At 40.9% G+C, this 23,965-nt stretch overlaps 2 protein-coding genes across 2 annotated transcripts; one reads left to right on the forward strand and one right to left on the reverse strand.

Moving 5' to 3' along the window:
* The first annotated feature begins 785 nt into the window (after positions 1–785).
* slc47a1 (solute carrier family 47 member 1) lies at positions 786–13,335 on the forward strand. The gene is made up of 17 exons (XM_018692162.2): positions 786–1,123; positions 1,524–1,625; positions 4,661–4,729; positions 4,824–4,972; positions 5,429–5,471; positions 6,472–6,516; positions 6,926–7,023; positions 7,747–7,844; positions 8,007–8,120; positions 8,750–8,817; positions 9,183–9,291; positions 9,505–9,580; positions 9,664–9,733; positions 9,879–10,011; positions 11,531–11,625; positions 11,847–11,951; positions 12,083–13,335. The coding sequence occupies exons 1-17, from the start codon at positions 911–913 to the stop codon at positions 12,419–12,421; spliced, it is 1,926 nt and encodes a 641-aa protein (XP_018547678.1). The 5' UTR covers positions 786–910; the 3' UTR covers positions 12,422–13,335.
* On the reverse strand, positions 12,453–21,442 carry LOC108893801 (multidrug and toxin extrusion protein 1). The gene is made up of 16 exons (XM_018692163.2): positions 20,505–21,442; positions 19,476–19,577; positions 19,233–19,301; positions 18,928–19,076; positions 18,740–18,782; positions 18,562–18,606; positions 18,292–18,389; positions 17,974–18,071; positions 17,208–17,389; positions 16,929–17,037; positions 16,757–16,832; positions 16,445–16,514; positions 16,234–16,366; positions 16,047–16,141; positions 15,879–15,939; positions 12,453–15,801 (listed from the first exon to the last, which is right to left on the reverse strand). Exons 1-16 carry the CDS (start codon positions 20,691–20,693, stop codon positions 15,569–15,571), a joined length of 1,752 nt encoding a protein of 583 aa, XP_018547679.1. The 5' UTR covers positions 20,694–21,442; the 3' UTR covers positions 12,453–15,568.
* Positions 21,443–23,965: the final 2,523 nt, after the last annotated feature.

Raw genomic sequence — 23,965 nt, forward strand, 5'->3', positions numbered from 1 at the left:
TTACTGTGTAAGCTGATCGCTGTGCTTTTGCTGACATTTCTCATACTAAAGGCCAATATGTGTTTGATCATGTAGACTTTGCCACAGAACTTGGCTGGAGGTGCTGCTATCACAGATGGTACATATCACCTGTGCACTTCCTCATTCTGTCTTTGTTTGAGAAGGTAGATTTAAGTATGTATGCTGGGTGAATAATTCCTTAAGTTACAGACCTTTGTCAGTGCGGGTTAACAAGCACATGTGACTATGTTTGTTTATGTGTCTACTAACATGAGGAGGGCGACCCCCAGGATAAAGTCAGAGTCAAAGTACACTCAGAGGCAGATAAGATCAGTGGCTAATGCATTTGTACACACGCACACACTCACACACATAAACACAAACATGCACCTGTAAAATCTGTAAGTAATTAATCAAAGCCTGGAGTGTTTATGCCGTCAGAGCTCCTTCTGTGCAACTGTGCAAACAGGCATTCCTCATCAGATTACTGTTGAGTCCTGCAACACCACACACACACACACACACACACACACACACACACACACACACACAGCATGCACAATATGTTAATGAAACATGCTCACAAAGCCCTCACATACTCAGACACACTGTATTTCCTCCCTCCCTTTCAAGACACATTCTTTGGCCCTGCTTTGACCCTTGTCACAAAAGTCACTCCCTCTGTTTTCTTTTCCTCTCTCCTGCATTCATTCTCTCACCCCCACCCCACATTATTTAATCAATAACTTTGATGTGGGTGCTGTATTTCTAAACCCAGATAGACTGACTGCCCCTCTTACCCTCGCTCTCTCTTTCCCCTGCTCCCTCCCTCCCTCCCTCCCTCTGTCCCTTGTCCCGTAGCTTTTCTCCCCTTCTCTCTCTCCCATCTCTCTTCTTTTTCTGTGTTTGAATGGAGAAGCTGGGTTCCCCGGAACCTGCGCAGCCCTCGCAGGGTGCAGAGCCCGTTGCCGGGGTTTCTGTTGCTAAGACGGCAGAGGCCGAGGGAGACGAGGCTGTGGCAGCGGTCAGCTCCAAACTGTTTCGGTGTGCGTGCGTGAGACGTTGGCTACCACTGGACTACAGAGAGGAACTCTACCATGTCTTACGGCTCACGGGCCCACTGGTGAGTAGGGGAAAGTTGAAGTGTTGGTGGGGGGGGACTGGTATGTTATTCATAAAGTGCCACAACTGTAATACATTCAGTAACTGTACTCCTTTGTTGCACAGTTACTACTGAATGTGCAGTGTTACAGAACTTAATCTAACAGTGCAATCAGATACTGATTCTGTCTTGTATAAACAGTACACAAAAGGTGAAATAAACTGGTGTTCATAGTGCATGTAAGTGCAGACCAGTCTGTGCCTGGTGATTTCACAACACTGCTCTCTAAGTTAAAACTACTGTTCTAAGCACAGATAAGCCGTCTGAACCCAGTTAATAGTAATATGTGGCTGCATCAGCTTCACCTGATCAATGATGGGCTATTTGGAAATTAGTCCAACTTCTCTGTTTGTTTCTACAGCTGCTGTCCCGGATTCTGAACTTCCTCCTGCCGTTTGTTATCACCATATTCTGCGGTCACATCGGCAATGCAGAACTGGCTGGATACGCACTGGCCTCAGCGGTACTATCTACACTCCTTTGTGACATATAAAGCAATTATAAATATCTAAACATAAATAATTATGAATATAATTAGAATCCCCACTTCTCTTACTACTTCTCCGCTGCTATTACTATGACTACTATTTCTACTACTGTTCATGATAAGAATATAGTGAGTATCTTTTATGTGCTTGTGTATGCTATGGGGGGCAATGGACATCTAATATGTGTGTTTTGTGTTGGTACCTGTCACCTGAGATAGTGCAGGTCCTCAGTGACTGGTGTAATGTTGTGTCATAAATCACCATGTCACAATGGGGTAAAGACATTGGAAAAAAGAGCTGCTTAAATGGTAAAGAGCTGCCGAAAACATCAGCCGAAAAACATCAGCCATAGATTTGTACTGACTACTGAAGAGAAGTGAAGCAAAGCTAAGTGATTGTTTATGAAGGGCAATGTGTAGTTAAATGTGTAGTAAAAACCCAACCCCCCCGAAGAAATCGCCATTATTGATATTCCCACATTTGGTTGTCCAAACCAGTCACTGCTGAGTGATGTCATTCTCAGCTGGTATACATTTTACACTGATCAAAGAAACATGTTGATCAAATGTTTGTCAGTCCAAAGTCTCCCACAGGTGTTAAGATGGGTTGAGAGCTGACGTAAAGTGGGATTAGAAGCAGCCAAGTGGAAAAAAACATTCACGTCAGTCCTCAACCTGTAAGTCAGAGTCAGGGATATTGGGAATCTTTGATGCCAACGATATCGCCCACTTAGTGAAAAGAACTACAGGCGCATCAACAAAAATGTGACCAGAAAGTCAATTTCAGGCCACATTTTCATGATGGTTTGATACATACATCAATTTCAATGTCAATTTCAAATTCAATGAAATTGAATTTTCAAACTCTTCATATTCATCCCAGTATTGGACCTCTACAAATTCATGCCCACCACCTGTTGGTTTGCTTGGCTGCCCAGTGGTGGTGAGGAAAGACATCACCAGCCCTCCCTTCAGTTCGCCATCTTTACAAAAAAATATCTGGCTCTCTTTGGCAAGCTACATTTTAAACTCTTTTCACCAGACACTCATTTACTTTGGCCATCTGCCATTTGGCGCTGGGTAGATAGCATACGGTTTGCTTGTGTGAATGTGTGTGTTGAGAGCGGGTACCCACAGTTCGCACGGGAGAATCGTGAGAGCTGTTGGCAGAGAACTATATCAAATCAGTGGGTTGAAATTGGCTGAAAACTGCAACAAGCTACAGTCTGGGATGTTAATTCTCAGTGGGATGGAGTGTATCAACCTTTTCACATTGCAGGTGCAAATTTAATTCAGTGTTAAAATCAAGAACTTGACAGAGCTTAAAGCTTCACACGACCTCCTGGTCTACCATCTGGTTCTGACTGAGCAGACCTGGGAAAAGATCGACACATCCAGCAGATTAAACCTGATTAATAGACAGGGTGGCAACCAAAGTGCTTGTGCACAGAGGTGCTGAACACAGTCAAAGGCATTGGTGATGAAACACTTGCCTTACAAAGCCTACTAGTTCACTTGGGCTTTCCAACCATCCAGTCTCCACAGTACAAAAAAAATCCTGTGTGGCTACCTGAGATTATCTATACATCCAACTCTCAACCCTCTCCTCTTTTCATGTCGCTAGAAAGAGAGGGTTGAGACATACACCCAGAGGTGGAATTGCATAATTTGTACCTCATTGAGATCTCAGTTAATCAAAACACAATAAAGTTCCTGCATAGTTGGACTAGAATCTGGGATGTTGTAATCTAAACCCTTATGCCATTATGGGACCCCAAAAGTTGTCTAATTATCTAGTCCTTGGCACCATTCAGTCTCATAGGTCCAATGGTGAATTGAGCTGGAGTGGTGCTTCCTAGATAGACAAGCTCTGATGTACCATCCGGTCACTGTCTGGAAGCTGTCAGTGTACCTATCACTGTGCTTGCCTGTGCAAGTGGACCGTAATTCTACGATTTGCTCTCTTGTGCTATCAAAACTATTGCCACCATAGCAGTTTGTCTGGTTTCTGACAGACATGTCCGAATGCTGAAGATTTGAGTGAGTGAGTGCAGATTATAGGCCTTGCTGACATGGTGGAGTACCCTTTACTTCTGACTGACTGTAAACCTCTAATGTGGTTAGGTGCTGGACAGATTGGACTGTGTGAAAAATGGCAAACTCTCTGGATTCAGCCATGAAATCCTAAAAAGATAGTAGCCTAAATCTCAACCTCAGGGGCATTTCATATGCAAAACAAAGCGTTCTGGACCTAGAAACCACACAGACAAGAAACGATCTGTCATGGTAAATTTGGCCTTACTGTCCTGTTTGCACTGTGTGAGTTGACACCTCGGCTCAATCTTGTATCTTCAGTCTTCTTGGACGCAACAGAATAAACTAAGTACAGCCCTGTGTCTTGACGTTGAACAACAGAAATAGCTTCTTCCTGGTGCAGCACGTCCATGTCCACTTGTGAGATCATAATGTACCGAAGCAGGACACACTGACACTGGAGTGAATAAGCCCCCTGTGTGTGCAGTCCATTTCACTGCTGTAAAGTTTGTGTTGAGTCACGAAATTACCAGCTATATTACAGTCAAGAAGAAAACCTGTACACAACATAAATAACACTTTGCTGGAAAAATCTCTGCAATTTTCCGTTGTTAAAATGAAGCCTGTCATGTCTCAGAGAAGGTAAAAATAAAATGGGCAGACGGAGTCCCTCCTTACTCGCTTCGCTGGTTTAGCTTTTAGATGAAATCGCAGCATATCATCATCAAGCATAGCTTTCACCCAGTTGCTGCACCTGCCTTACAGGGTAGATGTGTGTAAACATAGTTCCTGCTGGATTGCTTTGCCTGGAATCAATCCTTCAGTTAAGGTGTCCAGAGATCACATTCATATATGTATCACTCTCAGTTACGGACATAAACAAAAAAGGTCAATGAGTAAAAGACATTTTTATGGCTAAAAACTCATTTTCAGCTTTTGTTCTCTGATTTTTTTCTGTTTGATCTTCCACCCCTCAGACCATTAACGTGACCACAACAGCGACAGGCTTTGGCCTTGCTATGGCTTGTGACACACTGATTTCTCAGGTGAGCAAACCACCATTATGCGTGCCTCGTTGTTGTGAGTTTGAACACTGTGTAATCACATTGAGCTCTGATTTGTCTCATTTGCGTTTTGCAGACGTTCGGCAGCAAGAACATGAAACGCGTGGGAGTAATTCTCCAGAGGAGTTCACTGATCCTGCTGCTGTTTTGTCTGCCCTGTTGGGCCCTTCTCATCAACTCGCAAAACATACTACTCATCCTGTACCAAGAGGATGAGGTGGCGAGGTACATCCATGGTTTATGAAACTGATATACAGTCTTCAAAATCTGTTGAGGACAAACTGTCAGGTTGTTTGAGGACAAAAAACAAGGCCCTTATCTTTATCTTTAGGGTTGTGGCTGTTACTCTTACTATCAGCACAACCAAATATATGCTATCAATGTCTTATGTTATTCCAGGTTAGTGTGTCCAGTACCTACACTTTAACACGTTATGTGAATATTGTGTATGCAGCTTCAGACAGGATATGCAAATCCACCTACATGTGGAATATAATTGTTTGATGCATGTCATTTCATTCATTTTACTTTGAGGAATTAAGGTGACAAAGCAGGAAGTTAAAGTCAGCAGACATATAGTTTTGATATAGATTTGCAAAAACAGGTGCATGTCAGAGCAGAGGCTGAATTATTGTCAGTGTGTTGCTGTACTAAATTAACATTACTCAATTTTCCCTTCAGAATTGCCCAACTCTACGTGATGGCCTTTCTACCAGCTGTTCCAGTGAGTGCACTAAACTGAAACACTCTCCAGAGTCTAGGGGGAATACAATTTTTACTGCCTTGTTCAATACACACCGTATAATGCAAAACTCTGAGCTTACTTGAGCTACAGTATTGGCATATAAGGACATACTGTAGGCTCTGTATTGTAAGTTTAGGAGGAAACAGTGTCCTGGACCAGGAGGCATAGTGGTGAATGAGGCAAAGAAACAAGTTTGTGGTCATGTCTATGCCTGAAAGTGATGGTTGCATAGCTCAAGTCTTTTGGCTAATCAGTGACCCAAATTCAATTATTATCAATAATTGATTCAAAATAGCAATAATTGGACTTTTTGGATGATGCTTAAAGGATCTGAGGTGGCCAACAGGAGCCATTTTTAAAACTATAACAAATGCAGAAATACAAAATGATTGAAAAAACAAATGGTGAGCTACTTTTTAAAAATATATATATTTACTTGATGAAATTAAATCTTCCACTATTGCTTGCTATGTTACTGTGTAGAAAAGAAATCCAGCTGAATTCAATTATCTGCATGACCCCTCTTGTACATAAAATAGAAAAAATTAAGAGAAAAGCACAAGTATCTGCAACTCTGTGATAAAGGGCACAAAGACAGTAGTAGGTGTTTCAAGATGCATCCACGTAACAGTAAATGCCTTGGGGTCTGGAAAGTTTCCATAGTTATAATCCAATTAAAGTGTAAAAATGGCACAGTGATTCAAAGCAACACAAGTAATCCACCTCTGTCCAATTTTGTGTTTACTCCAATTACCTTCTTAATTTGACTGAAATAATCATGTCAGTTGCTGTGATATGAATATTCCCCATTAGTAATAATTCATCAGATTATTAGCTTTTATGTTGACCCTGCTTACCCAAAACATATCAATTAATGAGTAGCAAAGCTCAATATACTGTATACAGTGGAACTGACTAAATAGCTAAGTAACACGTCATCTGGTGTAACCTCTTCCCTTTGTCTACCCCCCTGCTACAGGCCATGTTCCTGCACCAGCTGCAGGTTGCCTACCTACAAAACCAGGTAAGTCATGAAAGGATGCACTGAATTTGCAATGTTTGTAACCACAGAACAAATTCAGACATCAGAGAAGGTGCAAGGCCAAAACAACATTCATTACAACTTTTATATTTTTGTAGACATGCTAACAGCTAATTAGTATTATATAATAACTTTGGTGATGTCTTAAGAGTGAACACGGTAAACGTTATACATGCTAAATGCATCTTAGTGCTTTCATTTAAGTATGTTAGCATTTAGCTTAAACCACCCTGCACCCAAGCACAGCCTCACCAAGCTGCTAGCATGACTGCAGCCTCTTTCTCTTGTTACCACTGTAGTGTTATCTATATTTCCTGAATTTGCTTTAGGGAAAAAATGAAATCAAGTTGTGTTTTAGTAGTCAATTGTGGATGTCTTTTTTGTTTGGCAGGGGATTATTCTGCCCCAGATGTACACAGCAGCTGCAGCAAACATTTTTAACTTGGGGATCAACTATGTCTTAATCTTCAGCCTCAAGTTGGGTGTCATGTAAGTGTGTCATGCTGCTTCTCCTCACGTTTTCATTTATTTATTTTTTTATGGACTTTGTGTCACTTGATAAGGTGGTAGGCTTCAAGTGCCATGGCCAGTAAAATACACTAGTTACTAATTAAGCCTGTATTGCATTTAAAGCAGAAAAAATCTCTGTCTCTCCTCTGACCATTTCACTGTTGGCCAGAGAGGAGAGGGCTGGGCGCTGATGAAGTTTGGGAAAGAATTTGGGAAGGAGGGGACAGTAGGTCAGAGAGCTCAATATGCATGTTAACCTATCTAAGAGGAACGATTTGTTTTTTTTTTTTTGTCAGACCTACGCTGATGTTTATTATCTTTGTACTTTATTTAGAGAGGGAGGCAGAGCAGGGTAAAGAAAGAAGGGAGAGCTCTGACAGGAGTTGATCCTGGTCCAGCTGGATAAACACTTGATACAACGTGCAGTCGACTTAACCAATCAGGCCTCTGAGGTTGGGTCAGTTCTGTCCCTCCTCTCCCATATCAAGCATGGATTCCTGCTAGTTTTCAAGGGCCAGACCCTTAGACATCAAGTGTGTTCAAACCACAATGTAACTTTAACTGTCTCGATACTGATCTACTCTGACTCAGCGTGAAGTCTTTAGCCCTGTCTTTGCCTAGAGACAGGGATGGAGTCACAGTTAAAGCAGACTGTCACCAGACATCTCTCCTGTAAATAAAGATGTTTTCATGTGTTTGCAGCGGATCAGCAATCGCCAACAGCCTCTCTCAGATCACCATCTGCCTGCTGTTGTTTGGCTACATCAGATGGAGGAAGCTCCATCAGAACACGTGGGAGGGTGAGTTATGTGAATATCAAATATTAAATGACCGCATTTGAGTTTCTGCGACACGTCGTGGCCAAAAGGCAAAAACAATGCAGATGGTACAGTATTGTCTTCTGTAATCTGTCGTCCGCTACAGGACATACTGAGTATGGCTCTCTCTGAAACCTTTTGCAGGCTGGTCCACCGCCTGTTTGCAGGACTGGGGCTCCTACATGAAACTGGCTGTTCCCAGTGTATTCATGGTCTGGTTTGAGTGGTGGATCTGGGAGGTTGGCGGTTTCCTTGCTGGTCAGTGTTGGACTATTTGTGACACACTAGAATTTTTCTTTAAATTTCTTTTAACTTGAAAATGTTATCTTTGGGAATGAATGAATCAAAGTTGTACCAACATTTTATAGGGCACTAATTAATCTAATTAATTAAAAAAAAAAAAAAAACTACTTCAGAATCAGAATAATTTTAAATATGCTCTAATAAAACGTCTTCACACTGCAGCTTTAAAATTGACAGATCTTTTCCAGACATATTTAATTGATTATAATACAATAAAAACATACCTATTTCCTACTTGAGTTAAAGCTTTCTTTTAAGCCTGAAAATGTGAGGCTGCAACACTGAGCATCCCCAGTAACTTCTCACTTGCCCAAATAAAACTCTCGGTGTGGATATTCCCACCATCAGTATGTGATTAATTTTAAAATTTAGAGTCTAATAATCTACAAGTACCATATGTGTGTACCATCTGGCCTCATAACATTTTCCCCTTTTTGACCTGTCAGTTTAATAAACCAGCAGCATGCTGGGTGCAGTTTCCTTACTGTGTTTGGTCAAACATTTGCACTAAGCTTGTTGGTGCAGCCTTTAGGCATAGTGGAAAAGTCTTTGTAAATTTCTGAATCTGACCTTTATCTTATCAGGTGTACTTGGCGAGGTGGATCTTGCTGCCCAGCATGTGCTGGTGGAAATAGGAACCATTATATATATGGTATGTATAACCCAAAGAGTGCTGAGCTGATAGATAAACTGTAGAAATAAATCATGACTCAAGCTTCTCCCAAAATCACAGACTGTTGTTTTGACATTACTGTTTGTAATTACTTACTGTTTGTATGGATTTAACAGATGAAACCAGTGTTAAAGGTGCTGCTAGGTATATTTTTGAACTTTGGAGATACCCAGGCTAATGCTAAGCTAAGATAAACTGTCTTCACGCTCTGTATTTTACTTGCAGACATGACAGTGGTGTTGATCTTTTCTTCAATCTCTCGGAAAGAAAATGAATAAGCATATCTCCTGAAATGTTAACTGAATGTGTAGCTGACCATGAAAAGTAACATCAGGTCTTTGCAGTTCCCGCTAGGAATCCACGCAGCTGCCTGTGTGCGTGTTGGCAATGCTCTGGGAGCTGGGGACACTTCCAGGGCCATAGTCACCTGCAAAGTGACCCTGGTTCTCTCAGGTATGACAACACACACATACATGTGAACACAAACATACTGTAGATGATTAATATAATTTATAGCAGGGCCAGGTGTATTCCTTTATAACAATACCATATAACCAGACACCTAGATGCACTGTAAGTGTTTGTCACTCTGAATTAACCTGTTAAACTCTTCACCTCTGAATCTGGGAGGTACGTCTTATCCCTTCTGTAATGTCCTCCCTATAGGAATGCTTGCTGTGCTCCAGGGTATCGTCATTGCTGGCTGTAAGTCCGTCGTTGGCTACATATTTACCTCTGATGAGTGAGTTTCACACTAACACACAGTCATTCCTGTACTATGTAAAGGCAACTCTGTTTCTGATGATCTCCTTCCACTGTCTGTAGCAACATTGTGGAGATTGTCTCAGAGAACCTTACAGTCTGCACATTTCTGCAGTTCTTTGATGCACTTCTGGTATGTTACTACAGAACGAAACAAACTGACCTTGTCTAAATTAACACTGAGTCCTCGTGTTGAATAGCACACGCAGAGCTGTTGACCTGCTTGGCCTGTTGAATGAACATCATTTTTCTTTGTTTCAATCTCTGTGTGTTTCCAGTGTGTCTGCTCAGGGATTCTTGTTGGATCTGGGATGCAGAAAATTGCCGCCTTGTCCAACCTGGTATCTTACTACTTCATCGGTCTGCCGGTGGGAATAGCTCTGATGTTTGCTGCCCAGCTCAGAATATTAGGTAATACATTTCCTCCCATTCTATCTCTGTATGTTTCTGCTAACTTTCAAGTGGGTGGGTGGGGATTTCTTTTAGTTGTATGGTTCAGAACCTTCCACACTGCTCGTAGGTTTAACACCTGTCAGCGATCAGTGAATTGTCTGATTTCCTTGTATGACACCATAGACTTTGCCTTGTTAAATATTTCTTATATCATCCAATAAGCAGCATCTCTGAATTACACCAGCAGAAGTTGGATATGAGGCAGTGTGTCTATATTTAAAGCCAAGTTCATTAATTAAGCCTACAAACCCACTGGGTCCTGCTGCACCAGCCATTCTTTAATTTCCTTCCCTGCAGCCTGCCATTTACCCCCTGCCAGAGAGGCGCTCTTTGCTGTCCACTCAAAGTGTGCAAGTATTGATAAATATACATGCGTACTCACACAAACACACACACACACACACTCACCCAATGTGCATCAGAGCTCTGACCTTGTGAGGTGTGTATGTATGTGCTTTGTGACAAGCATCCTAACTGTGTAGCTATGTGGAAATAAATCTGACATGATTCATTTTAGGGTGGACTGAATTAATCCAGTTTCTAATAGTGCCAGAACTTCCAAAGTAGTGAAATAATAAAATAAGTGTGGCCCTGATTTAACATGCAGATATGAAATATATTTGGAGTTTGGAGAGTACCTGAGTGAGTAATGGTTCTAGCATTCCTTCTGCTCTTTCTAACCATGTTAGCATCATGGCTCTAGGGCCGGAAGTGTTGGTTGGTCAGTCCACCAGTGTGGTCCAGAATGAAATATCTCAGCAGCTACTGAATATATTACCATTAAATTTGGTACAGACTTTTCTGTTCCCTTTAGTCTTAATTGTAATGACTTTTTTGATGATCCCTGTGCTTTTCATCCAGTGACATTAAGTCAAAATTTGAATTTCTCCAATCCAAGTTTGTTTGATATGAACACTGCACATCAGTGAACATCAGTATAAAGACAAGATGTAAACATGCCAGATTTTAAGCAAATTTCCATCTGTCTTCCCTATAGAAAGTAATGTGAAACAAAAGCATTAAAGATATTAATATACAAAAAGTAATGTACAACACATATGTAGGAATGACAAATACATTGTGCAACATGTTGAATTTAAAGTGATCACAGATCACGTGGGACATTCCCTTATTGCACTTATAAACATAAAACTTATAAAGTCACAAAACTGATGATATGCCTCAGCTGCACTTTATGTTTAGTGCAAATTAGCAGCATGTTAGCATGCTAACACATTAAACTAAGGTGGTGAATGTTGTAAATATTACCTGCTAAATATCAGTATGTCAGTAATGTTACTATGAGCATGCTGATGTTAGCATGTAGCTCAGTGCTGCTGTGCCTAAACACAACCTCGTGTCTATATATCATGTATATAATAACTTTTTCTTGTTAACCAATCTTTACTTATATGTATGAAGGGATTACTCTGCGGATCTTTCTTTAAAGTATGTGTATTTGTGTGTCTCCTGTTAGGCTTGTGGCTGGGTCTTTTTATCTGTGTATTCATTCAGACGTGTTTCTTTCTTCTTGTTATCTTCAAACTCAACTGGAAGAAAGTCACACACAAGGTAGGATTTTATCTTCATGTAAAACCAAGGTATTTAAACATTTACATAAAGGGTTAAGGACAGAAGTCTAAATGGGATTATGAGATGAAACTTTTCTGCTTTAGTAGAGCACCACCAGGTGGCAGTCACATCAATACATTCAGGTGTCCCAGCAGCACCTTCCCTGGGTCAACAGACTTTTGCCAGAATTCAATTTTTTCCCCGCTCTAATGTGTTTTCAGGCTCAACTGCGAGCTGGAAATAAAGTGGTAGTGATACCCAAACGTCCTGCAAGTATGGCACTGAGTGAAGTGATGATGCCTGACATCTCTGACCGCCCTAACACAGTAAGTGTATATGGAGGGCATGTCCTGTGTAGTTAAGAAGACTCTCTCCTGTCTCACTTCTTTGTTTGTGTCAGTTTTATCATACCTGAGCCACACACAGCAATTAACTGCAGAATCTTTGCACCCTGAAGGCCCAGTTGGACAGTGAAGAACAGTCTAAAGCAAATGGCTACAGTCCAGTCAACACTCAGGATCAGGAGCTGAAAGTGGGTCACTCAGCTGACGGCAATAACGCAAATGCAGGAGGTACAGATGGAGACACTAAGCAGCTTTCTGTCACTCAGCTGATTTTACGTCGGGGACTCACCCTCTTGGTTTCAGTTCTCATTTTGGCCATAGGTGTTGCTTTCCACATTGCCTTCCCTGTGCCGGAGCCCTCTGCTCAGAGCAGGGCCAACTTTACTCTGAACTGGGCCAATGCCTCCACTCCCACACCACTGGCTCCTCTGGACCTGACCCCAAACCCCTAAGCTACCTTCGCCCTCTGAATGTAGACACCTAGTGGCTGAACACACTTAATTCCTGGATAGAAAAGTGTTCAATTTCTGCACAGTTGCACATCCTCTCATAAACCTTGTTATTTTTGTAAAACTACCACCTCTACCTTGTGTAGACAAAGAGATGTCTCAGTGCTGCATTGCTGAGTAAACTCACAGAAAGCAGAAGCAATATCAAAAGAGACTGGGACTGGCAGGATGAACAAAGGTCTTGTTACAAAGATCATCTTTTAACCTGCTGTCTGAGATGCTCAACTGGGACAAGACGACACATTTCAAATCCCTCACTAAGAGACCACACAAGCAATGAGGAACAGATGTTTTTCCACTGATAGCTTTTGATTTTTGAACCTATTCTTGTCTTGATTTACACATTGCACTGTGACATATGTCTTCTTTCTTACTGACCTTAAATCATTTTCTCAAGGATTAACTTTAAGTGTAAGTGATTGACTGTAAATATCTGATGTAAAATTTACATGTATACATGTAAATATGTAATACGCTAAAAGTGAGTAGGCAATATATTACTGCATTGTCTTCTTTTGTCATTGTCCTGATGTCATCAGGACAGATGTGAATAATAAATAATAAGCTTTTTTTTTAATCAATAAAAATTACATCACACTTTAGAAGTGTGATTAGGTATTGTGGACTCACCAAACTACATTATTACCCCATGAAATGTGTTATCTGCGTCTGAACTCTTATTTTCTTTCTAGGTTTTTGTAAATATGTATTTGAAGAAATCCAAAGATTCAAGAATTGAACCACCAATTATTATTATATTATAAAGTAGCAGTTTTAAATTCAATCATATTTTAAACAAATGATTTACAGATATATTAGTGCATTAAAGTGCTACAGTGATGGGACCACCAAAATGATCAGAGTTTTATTTAAATCTGAAGCCTGTAGAGTTTCTACTGTTTTGCGGTGATTATGTTGTATTTTTGAGTTTTTATTTTTCAGGTGTAGATATTTACAGAAACTACATTTGGATTTGTTAAAGACAGTGTGGTACAAGGAGTTGGAAAAGGCAGGCTACTCATGAAGTTGCTATTGCTGCTTTAGCTCATATATTAACTCAAAAGACCAAGGTTTAGTAACTAAATGTGATGGAAACTGCCGTTGCTCAACATTATCCATTTTAACCTCCACTTCCACAGTCCAGTCTGGCCTCACATATTAGTATTTGTGCATATGCAGTAGCCAGTAGTTGCCAGGAATGTCATTGCACTGCATGGCTACACAACCAAGAAGTTAATATGAGATTCCTTAAGATACTGTATCACAAGTTCTAGTCGAACGATACTGACAGCAAATCTTTACACAGTCACTTGTTAATGATGCCACAGCGTGTTACTGATTGCAGTCTCTGGAGGTGAGCGGGGCTAAGATTACAGTCTCTGTGAGGAGCCTGTGGCAATGTCTCCGCTGATGAGCAAGACTGAAGCTCAGACAATGTCATAACCATGTATGAATCAAGCCTGATTTACATGTTGAGTAACGATAAATTAATATGCAAGTTTTCATGGGACTGTTGCAAACATCAATCTGTTGGAGAGTGCAGTGGTTTGTGAGTGTCCTCTGTACAGGCCAGAGTGGAGTCTTTTATGGATACCTCAAAGGTCAAAGCTCTTTTAAAGTTGGCACCTGGTAAAATGAATATACCAGAATATGCAACCCTTAGGAGAACTTATGGCCTATGTTAAAATACAACTGCACTAAACAATGAGTCTTCCAGCTGATATATGAGTATCAGTTTTCTTTTTGCAGAGGCATTAAAAGGAACAGATTTAAAGTGACAGTTTAATATTTTGGGTACAGGAGACAGGTCCCCTTTGCCACGCCCCAATAACTTAACAGGGGGAATCACTTAGATCATACAACATTAACAAAATCTGTTTACCTGTGTGGATTAAACAAACAACATGTAACATGTTAATTAGTGAGCTTTAGAGGTATGGGTAGGTGGATTTTGGTACCATTGTATAGAGCCAGGCTCGCTGTCTCCTTCTGTCTCTAATCTTAGTGCTAAGCTTAGCTAAGCTAACTGACAGATATGAAAATGGGATCCATCTACTCTGCAAACTGTTTGCCAGAAACTGAACAAGCATACCTCTCAAAATGTCAAGCCACTGCTTTAAAGGATCTGTGGAGAAACACCATCTATGTATGTATTTCATAAAATCATATGTGGTTCATTGTTTGCTGTTAACCAAAGTGAATCCTTTATTTATGAGCAGGCTGTGACTGTGAAGCCTGAGCTAGCTAGTTATCTGCTCCTGCACAGGGTGAACAGGTGGTTTATTTGACATGTCTTCATCCAGCCAGCATGTAGCAGCGCAGAGCATACAGCCCTTTCATTATCATCAAATTTGGCGACACAGATCAAAGGAAAGAAAAATAAACCAAAGAAAAAGAGCAGCTTTTCTGTCTTTGATGATGAAAGCACACATCCACAGATGCGCTGTAGCCTAAATATAGCATTTAATCATCCTATTTCTAATTGTGGCATCTATTCAGACTATATACTGCAGGATGAGAACATATATTTTGCCAGTGTCTTGACTGGAGCCCTTCTTACGCAGCATGTTTCTATATAAAGGAGACATACCTCTCCAGTATTTTTTCAGTTCAGCTTGTCATTGGTTGCCTCATTTAAGCCCTGTTTCTTCTTAGATTTTCCAAAAACAAGACTAATGTTACAACTACCTGTGAATAGGTTTGAACTGCTAAATAGATTACAGGAAGAAAGTGCCAGAAAATTGACATTAAATACAAAAACTGACTTTGAAGATAGTCCCTTCAGTATGAAGTAATAACAGGAAACAAAAAGGAATGGTTGAAACAGACCTGAACCAATAATCAAAACTGAGCAATAACTCCATTTACTTAATGGAATTACAGAATATTTTTGCTTGTGTAGCGTGCAAGTGTAGCTAATACAGCTATAATTTATTTCTACTCTATTAAATGGTCTGAAATTCTGTAAAAGTTGCTACCACCTGTAACAATATGTTATTACAAACTGCTACAGGTGGTGAGATGGTAAGCTGGTAATGTTGCAATACCCAAACTTCAGACAAACCATACGCATGTGGGTCTCAACAGTGGTCAATTGTCTAATTGGAACAGTCTAGTGATTAGCTCGCTGATGGACACTCCAGCAGCGAGAATGACGAACATGAACAGCAGGGTGAAGCCGCGTCGGACCACCAGTTGCTTGACCGACAGAGCTGTGTTGTGTGAAGTCTGCTGACCTGCAACTTCCAGATTCCCCTCTGCTGGACTCAAAGAGTCGGACTGACCGGTCTTCATGTGGGTCTGTCTCTTACCATGCTCCGGGGCTGTGAGAGAGAGATTTAATGTACAGTTACTGTTGTCAGAGAGATGTCCATATGTAGCTGTATGTGTTTATGTTTACCCTCATTTTCTCTCCCAAAGATGTTGTTTCTCTCTGTAATGACTCCTGCTCTTTCCATCGCCTGTTCAGAGATATTCAAAACAACTAAATCAGTTTTTTGAGTGTAATAAACTACAACAGCAATATCAGCTAATTAACTGAATGGCTTTATGTCTTTGAGTTACTCACCTCTTCAGTTGCATTCTTCCAGTTTAGTTTGCATAGGAAAACTATAAAGAATGTCGACTGTATCAAAACAGAAATGAAAATTCCTGACCACATCCCTGCAACAGAGATGGAGAGAGGGTAGTTTTGTTTTTGAGAGGAAACAGGACTAGATTGTCACTTACTTTATAAATATTTTATTTGTCCTCACCTACTATGCCCAATTTGAGAGGGAACATCAAGGACACTCCAATGGGGAACCCAATGAGGTAGTAGCACACCAAGATGCACACGGCACCCATCTTTTGCTTCCCTGCTCCCCTGATAATACCTCCTGTCACACACTGTGGAGGTAGAACAAAGAGAATCTAAAGTCTATGCCAAAAACAGGCTAAAGTGACTTGTACAGCAAAGGTTCTCACCGCAAGGGCCTCAGTGACATGGAGGAATGCATATATCTTTATGACATCAGCCACCCTTTGAATAATGTCTCTAAGAGCAAAATGCAAATATAGATTTGAAAATGAAATATAAAGTGAAAGTATAAAATGAAAAAACAGCATCCATCCTGTCTGAGGTAATGACAGTGCAAAAAGCAAAAATACCAAGATTACTTTGCTGGTTAATTCATGATGAATTACATATTGACATTACACAAGCCTGTTAGTTATTGTTTTTGAGCTAAGAATACACAAACTGACAAATGTTACACAAGTGTCAAAATCTGCACATACTTCTCTGTGGTGAATATGTAACCAATCACATCCTTAGACAAGCCAAGGCAGGCTCCAATGAAACATGAGGCGATAGCTGGATTGGGCATTAGAGACACAGCATGGTATTCAATACATAAACATTTTGGTACACTGTGATGCAGATATGTCAGGCTACATATGTGAGTCATACATGCCCAGATGAGGGAGACCTTGCTGGACAGCTTAGCTTGCTGTGTGTCCCCAGCACCGAGAGCATTTCCAACCCGAACACTGGCAGCGACAGCGAAACCCATTGGAAACTGTGGGACAGGACGAGGTAAACGAAAACAATCACTTCACAACAAAAGATTCTTGAGTAAAGTTCTTTAACATACATTGTGCTCAATCCAAAACACACCAGAAAAAGGCAAAGGGATATTTAGAGAGAAATCCTAATGACAAGAAAAAAACAGAAATATTAAGAAGTTACCATGTAGGCGATAGTAACCACTTCATGAAGTATGGACTGAGCTCCTAACTCAACGTCGCCGATGACGCCTGCCAGGAACCCCACGATCTCATACAGCCACCACTCCAAACAAAACATCAGCATGCTGGGGACAGCCAGGTGGAAGAAAGAAGCCCACTCCTGCAGACAGTCTCTTGACCAACCTAGGAGATTATTATTATAGGAGGAACCATGTATTCAGTGATATGTATTTATACCCTTTAAGAAGTGCTATATTACCAATTCATTGACAGAGGGCAAAATATTTCACTAGTCAATATCGATCTGTAATTCTTAATAATATTCTAAGAAGTTTCCCAAAAAGAATTATGGAATTTCATTATAGATAATATAGAGATGGTGTTTAATCTGTACACATCCAGTTAATTCATTGTTAAGCTAGAGTCTATTTGTAAGTGCATCTGAACATGAAAGCTACAGGTGGGCATACGACTCAACACAGAGAATGGATAATAAGAATTTACAGTGATAGACTAATTTTGAAGGCTAAGCTGCATTAGTTATAGTAAGGTGTACCTAATAAACTGGCAAACTGAATGTATGTTTATGTTCATGAGGCAATATTATTTAAACGCAGCAATTATTAATTGCAGTGGAATTCCTCTGACTAAAGTAACTAATTTCATAATTTTGTCTCTGCTTTGGTGATAATTAAAATCAAACTGCAACCTTCTATTTAGAAATTTTACAAGAAATTCATTAGGAGGTTATGGTCAAATAAACTTACCGTCCCATGTGTCTTTGTGCAGACCCCTGGCACAGATGTAAACAAACAAGAGCACAGCCAAGGAGTACTGTGAGATGGCATTGGCAGCTGCAGATCCACTTTAGTGGAGTCAAGAGGATTAAACAATGAAAAAAAAAAAAGACAGAAAAACAAAGCCTACACTCGTTGCCAGTAACTCATACAAAGATGTCCTCAGGTAAATCCTCCACCTGACTGCTAAGATTGATAATCAACATTATAGTCTAGCTTTAAAAGGTTACTTTGATTAATACTGATTTGCTTAAAATTAAAGTTACACTATTATTGGTTTATACTTACACAACCCCCATGTCTAGGAGATGGAGGAAGATGTAGTTGATTATTGCATTTAAAACATTCCCTATGGCTCCGGATATCACCTGTGGCCAGATGATCCCCTGTGGATCAAAACACATCAGTGCAAGTGCTGTTTGCTCCTGTCTCACAGTACATGTTCCTCTAACGCACACACACACACACACACACACACACACACACGACCTCGTACCGACAAACTTTCATATCATTGTTTGGTTTTTACACCAGTGGTGTTACAGTCATTAAATGCACCTGATTCTGAAGATACCTCCCCTGCAGCTGGTACATGAAGGAAGCCTGCAGAAGCCAACACAAGGCAATGAATGGGATTAATTAGATCAATAATGCAACACAACAGCCATTCAATACAGCATGCAGGGATGCAGATACAAAAAGCATTTTGTAAAATCGTGGAGGAAGCTGAACTCACTGGCAGCGCTGGCATAAAAATCTTCACATACAGCTGGGAGAGTCTTTATGGCAAACAGAAAATCAGATATAAGTGCAAAAAGTATTCATAGGGGATAAATGGATTCATGAGTAATAGGTGTATATGCAGCATGTGATGTCAGTTAGTGCTGTTGTATTGGCTGTACTGGCTGTGATGCCAGGGTTCACCTGGCAACATCTGGGTTCTGCCTGGCAGCCAGCAAAATGGGCTGAGTGTTTATGAGGATGGCCCAGCAGGGGAAACAGGATAAGAGCAGAATCAAAACTCCCCTCTGAAGTATCACCCCGACATGTTTTAGATTACCGCTCCCATAAGTCTGCAAGACAGGGATCAGAAAAACAGGCTCTTCTTTATGTGCAAGAAAAAGGGCAAAGTGGACACAGGAAGAAACAAATCTGAAACAGCACACTGTGAACACAGCAGCAACTGGTCAGGACTGACCTGGTTATATAAAAAAGACGAATGGTAATACCTGAGATATGAGAGTATCACATGCTGATGCCAAACCAGAGCCAACAGAAATACCTGTGACATTGATTACCTGTATTGAAATGAAATATTATTAAACAACAGTCCAGAAAAAAAAATGAAACAGATTCAGACTGGGACAGATAAATGTCTGCATAAAATAAATGGTGTGAACAAGAGCGAGCAGTGATCCTTGACAGCGAAATGCCAATAAAAGCAGGAACAAGACTCTAGTGAGATCCCTCACCGCTATTGCTAATGCCACCCCTGCCAGCTCTGTTTTCCCCAAGTGACCGCAGAACACCATGCTGACGAAGCCGATCAAGAAGCTCATCAACTGTGAAATGAACTGAAAAACAAAATCACGCTCCCTGCTTTTCATAACTATAAAAACATAAATGAACTTCGACAAACATGAATGAAACTTTAAGCTCCGAATGCAACACAAGCAGCAGCTGATTAAGTTATTACTCATAAAAAAACAAAAGATTGTTTCAAAAGGCCCTGAGGTAAGAAAAAGTTCTTATTTGCTCTGGCAGCTGACATGTGTTATGCTTGTTTTTTTTTTTTTTTTTCTCCTTTGTATTTCTAAACGTCTTTACTACTTCTCCTTTCTTCTTTGGAAAATAGTTCTGGTGATTGCTGGTGTAGGTTTTTGACAGGCTTTGGCATCAAAAGGTTTGCACAAAAGGAAACTAAATGTCCTCGTCTATCAAGCTCCGGGTTTGTGCGATGAATAGAACTCAGGGAAAAGTGGATACAGGTTGGGCTCTCCAAACTGTTTGTCCTCCACAGAGAGTTGGAATTTTCTGTTGAGTGGACACTTACACATGCACCTTATTTCTATGGCATATTGAAAACATTGTTTGAAAAATATCTTAGCTTATCTCAATATCAATATTGAGCTGATATCTGCGTGTGAATATGACAGTATAAGAGAGAACCTTTACAGGATTTGGAGGTTACTTTTAACTTATTTAGGAGTTGATTTAATTAATTCAGATATAGTTTAAATTCATTTCTATAATGTGGAAGATCCTCTAGGATATCTTTAAATATTATAATGTCAGACAAATACAGTGACGCATCTAAGGCATTTCAATCGTGGCCACACTTTAATCAGCTATTTGTCTAATTTTTCCCAATGGTTTGTAGTTATTAATCTGTTGATTGATGTTATAATAAAGCAAGTGGCAAACATAATCCTTGTGTTCAAAGTGAAGTAGCAATTTACGCCTTTTCAAATTAAAAAATTAGACTCTAAACAAAGTCTTACCACAGGTCCTGCCAGTTTTAAAAGCTGAACTGTTTCATTCTTGTAGTCCACAGGTATCCAGTGCTTCACACTTCTCAGGCAGAAGCCGCAGCATGAGTCAACACTGCCGGCAGCAGGAGAAGGTGATTGGTCTGTTTTGGACTGTCCATTCACTCCCTTACATGCGATTACTAGAGCTAAATCTTCCATACTGAAGCACAGTCAGCTTCCAAATATTCAAATTTCAGCTCCGCAAGCTAAATCATACCAGTATAAATCTCTCCTGTACATAATTTTCTCATGTGCATAAACACACACAAATGACCTTTAAGTAGCTACAGGGCTGAGAGGGAGGCGGCTGCAGGAGCAGCGTGACAGACACGCTCCTCAGCAGTCCTGTTTTTTTTAATAGTTGGACCATGGTTTATGATAGGTTTACAGTTTTACAGTCCTCGTCTGACAACATGGACCCGCCTTTGTTGTCAGATTTTCACCGTTAAATTAACGTGACAGACCAAACCATCTTCTGCATCAGAGAGAGGGAAAGTTAAATTGCTTTAATTGCAGGCAGGTTAATAAAAAGCAATTGAAGATTATCATAGGACTGTAGTTACATGTGAAAGAAATTTTTAACTACATCTATCAAGTCTGTCAATGTTAGCTGCATAACAATGTTTATCAGCAATTAAAGCCATGAGCCAGAAATACTTTGCTGACATTAATTCTTGCAAATTCCCACCTTCCCAAAGTACTATTTCACATAATTAATACATCCTGCTGCTATGACGTACCTGTATCTACGTCCACCTTTTCAATTTGGTATCACTCTGTATAAACTGTGCTCTACAAATAAACTTGACCTGACTTGACACTGTCACCACAGTTAAAGATGGCAGTGCAGGTAAATGACACATTGTCTTTGCTACCAGTCACAACTAAAAAGAGATGGTAAAAGCTGAGTAAAAATACAGAGTCAGGTGATAATTCTCTCTGTGTTTGTCACTATAAAGAATCGCATTCATACTACTCATAGTCATCAGACTCATTATTTGATCAAAAATCAAAGCATCTTTTAATAAAGAAATAACACAGAAGGAATTAAAAGCTAATGATGGCAAGTTTCCTTTACCTTTAATATGACAACATTATGAAATTTGATGTTCACAGTTCACAAATGGCCCTCCATTGACGCCTGCCTCCATGTAAATAATGAACTGTTAGAATAGAAGATGGAAAAAATGGTTAAAGCTACAGCACGCAACTTTTTTGTAATATTTCTTTAGCTGAAATATGCTCCAAAACATGCAGAGAAGTGCTTTCAAAGGCTTCTGTGACGCAGACTCTTCAAACAGGCTGCCAGCAGTGCAGAGATACTCCCTTAAAAAGTTTCTGAGCGTACCTCGCCCCTCTAACCAACTCTAACCAATCAGAGAGGGCCAAAGACAGGGGTGGGAGCTCACGACTGTCAATCAGTATGTTGACACGCTTCTGGTCTACTACTCCTCTCACACTGAGGCCTCAAGCTAGAATTAGTTGCTGGAAGACGTCACTGTGGCTGAGTCACAGGCAAACAAGCTCCTGATTTCTGCATCATATTTGGATTTGATTATATTTAGATGACCATTAAAAGCCAAAGGCAGTATTTGGGATTCCCATCACCAGTACAAACTACACACTGACTGCTGGAAAAAAAAAGACTCCTGATGGAATATAAGAAACCATTTCATGAGTGCAGAGATACAGAAAGAAGTGACAATATATTTCCCATACTTTCCCTCACTGAGGTAAATCACTGAGCCTGTCACTGTAAAACAACAAACATGCTTGTATCCTGTCACCTCATCGTGTAAGATGTTATGTTCCTCCTACCATAGTGACACCTCTCAGCATGGTGTTCCTCTCTCTGGCTGTGGCTGTGAGAGCCTCCCATTGGGTGGTGCTGTTTTGCTCTAGTTGAAACTCGAACGCTTAAAATTTTTTGACACATCAGGCTGCCTCACTGAACTTTGAATGGATTTCTAATCATTTAATCAAACGATATAAACATTTGTTTCTCCTTCAGCTGATGCAAGTCATTAAACACAGTCGAGGCAACCCCGCGACACACCGTTGAACATACTGTCAAACACTCAGTTAATTTTTTTTTTTTGCAGTTTCACCTGTTTTCACTGCATCTGGGAGGGGGGTGGGATTAAATGGAGAAGAGAAGAACAGAAAGGAGAAAGGGAAATTAGCTGAGGCCAACGGCAGAGGAAGGGGGTGACACCTAGTGTAGGCTCTCATTCATTTTCCTGGTTCAGTGATGCAGCAAGGCCCACCGGGTCCACCCACCCACCAAATTGTATTCCTCCGGCTCCCCCGTCCTAACCACACGCGCAGAATCACACACACACACACACATACGTAAATATGTTCCACCAACCAGCGGGGCTGGCGTCCGCCGTGACGTCACACTGCAGTTCTTCTTGGGCTCCACTGGATGACAGTGGCAAGTCACCGCTTACACATGATGAGCCGTCATTCTTAATGGCGACCGCTCAGAGTGTGTGTACGTGAGTGCATTTGTATATGTGTTTGTGTTTGTGTGCAGCATGTGCGCGATTGGGTGGGGTTTTGTAGCGCCGGATGGGTAGTGATGGGGTATTGAGGAGGTGGAGAGGGTTTATTGGAGGGGGTAGGTGGGTTGATGGAGGTGTAGGAGGCGGGGGCGGGCAGTAAAATTGCAAATGAGAGGAAATTGTTTTGAGTCACAGCAGATTTGGTGGAGTGAGATAAGGGCTGATGACGGTGGTGGTGGTGTGATTAGGATTAGGGGGGGGGGTTTGGGGAGAGTAGAAGGTAGTGAAGTTGGGGGTGGGGGGTGAGTGTGTGCACTGAAGAAGGTTTTGGGAGGGGTGAGAGTATTTGCACACACAGTGTGTGTTGGGGGTGTAGCATTTATCTGTGTGTGTGTGTGTGTGTGTGTTTGTGTGTAGGTTGTGAAATTTTTCCTGACTATGAGAGAGGGGAATTGAGAGAAAGATGAGGAGATGGGTGGTTTAGATAATGGTGGCCAGAGAGAGTGGATGAGGGCAGAGCGTGTCACACAGAAAGATAGAGTGCGATGAAACAAGAAAGAGTGGATGAGACAAAAGAAGTGAACATTTGATAGAGAAGCAAAAAAAAAAGGGGGGGGATGAGAGGATGGATGGTGGTGGCGGTGGTGGTGGGGGGACGCTGAACGAGTGCCAGAGTGATTTTTTCGACGTGTTTCTCTTTCCCCTCCTTCTGTTGGTTCCGTTTGTGGTGGGTTAGCTTTTGGCGGCGAGAGCTTTAGGGGTTTTGGAGGGAACAATGACGCAGAGGGACCCGTCGCGTCTGCTCCAGCTGATAATGATGATGCCTGAAAATGATAACAATAATAAGCAGCTTCTCGTGGAACCCTAAAACCGCTGGCACGTGATACGTACGTCAGAGATTATCACACATGACACACTGCACTG

This window comes from Lates calcarifer, linkage group LG20, assembly GCF_001640805.2.
Source record: "Lates calcarifer isolate ASB-BC8 linkage group LG20, TLL_Latcal_v3, whole genome shotgun sequence".
Taxonomy (NCBI): domain Eukaryota; kingdom Metazoa; phylum Chordata; class Actinopteri; family Centropomidae; genus Lates; species Lates calcarifer.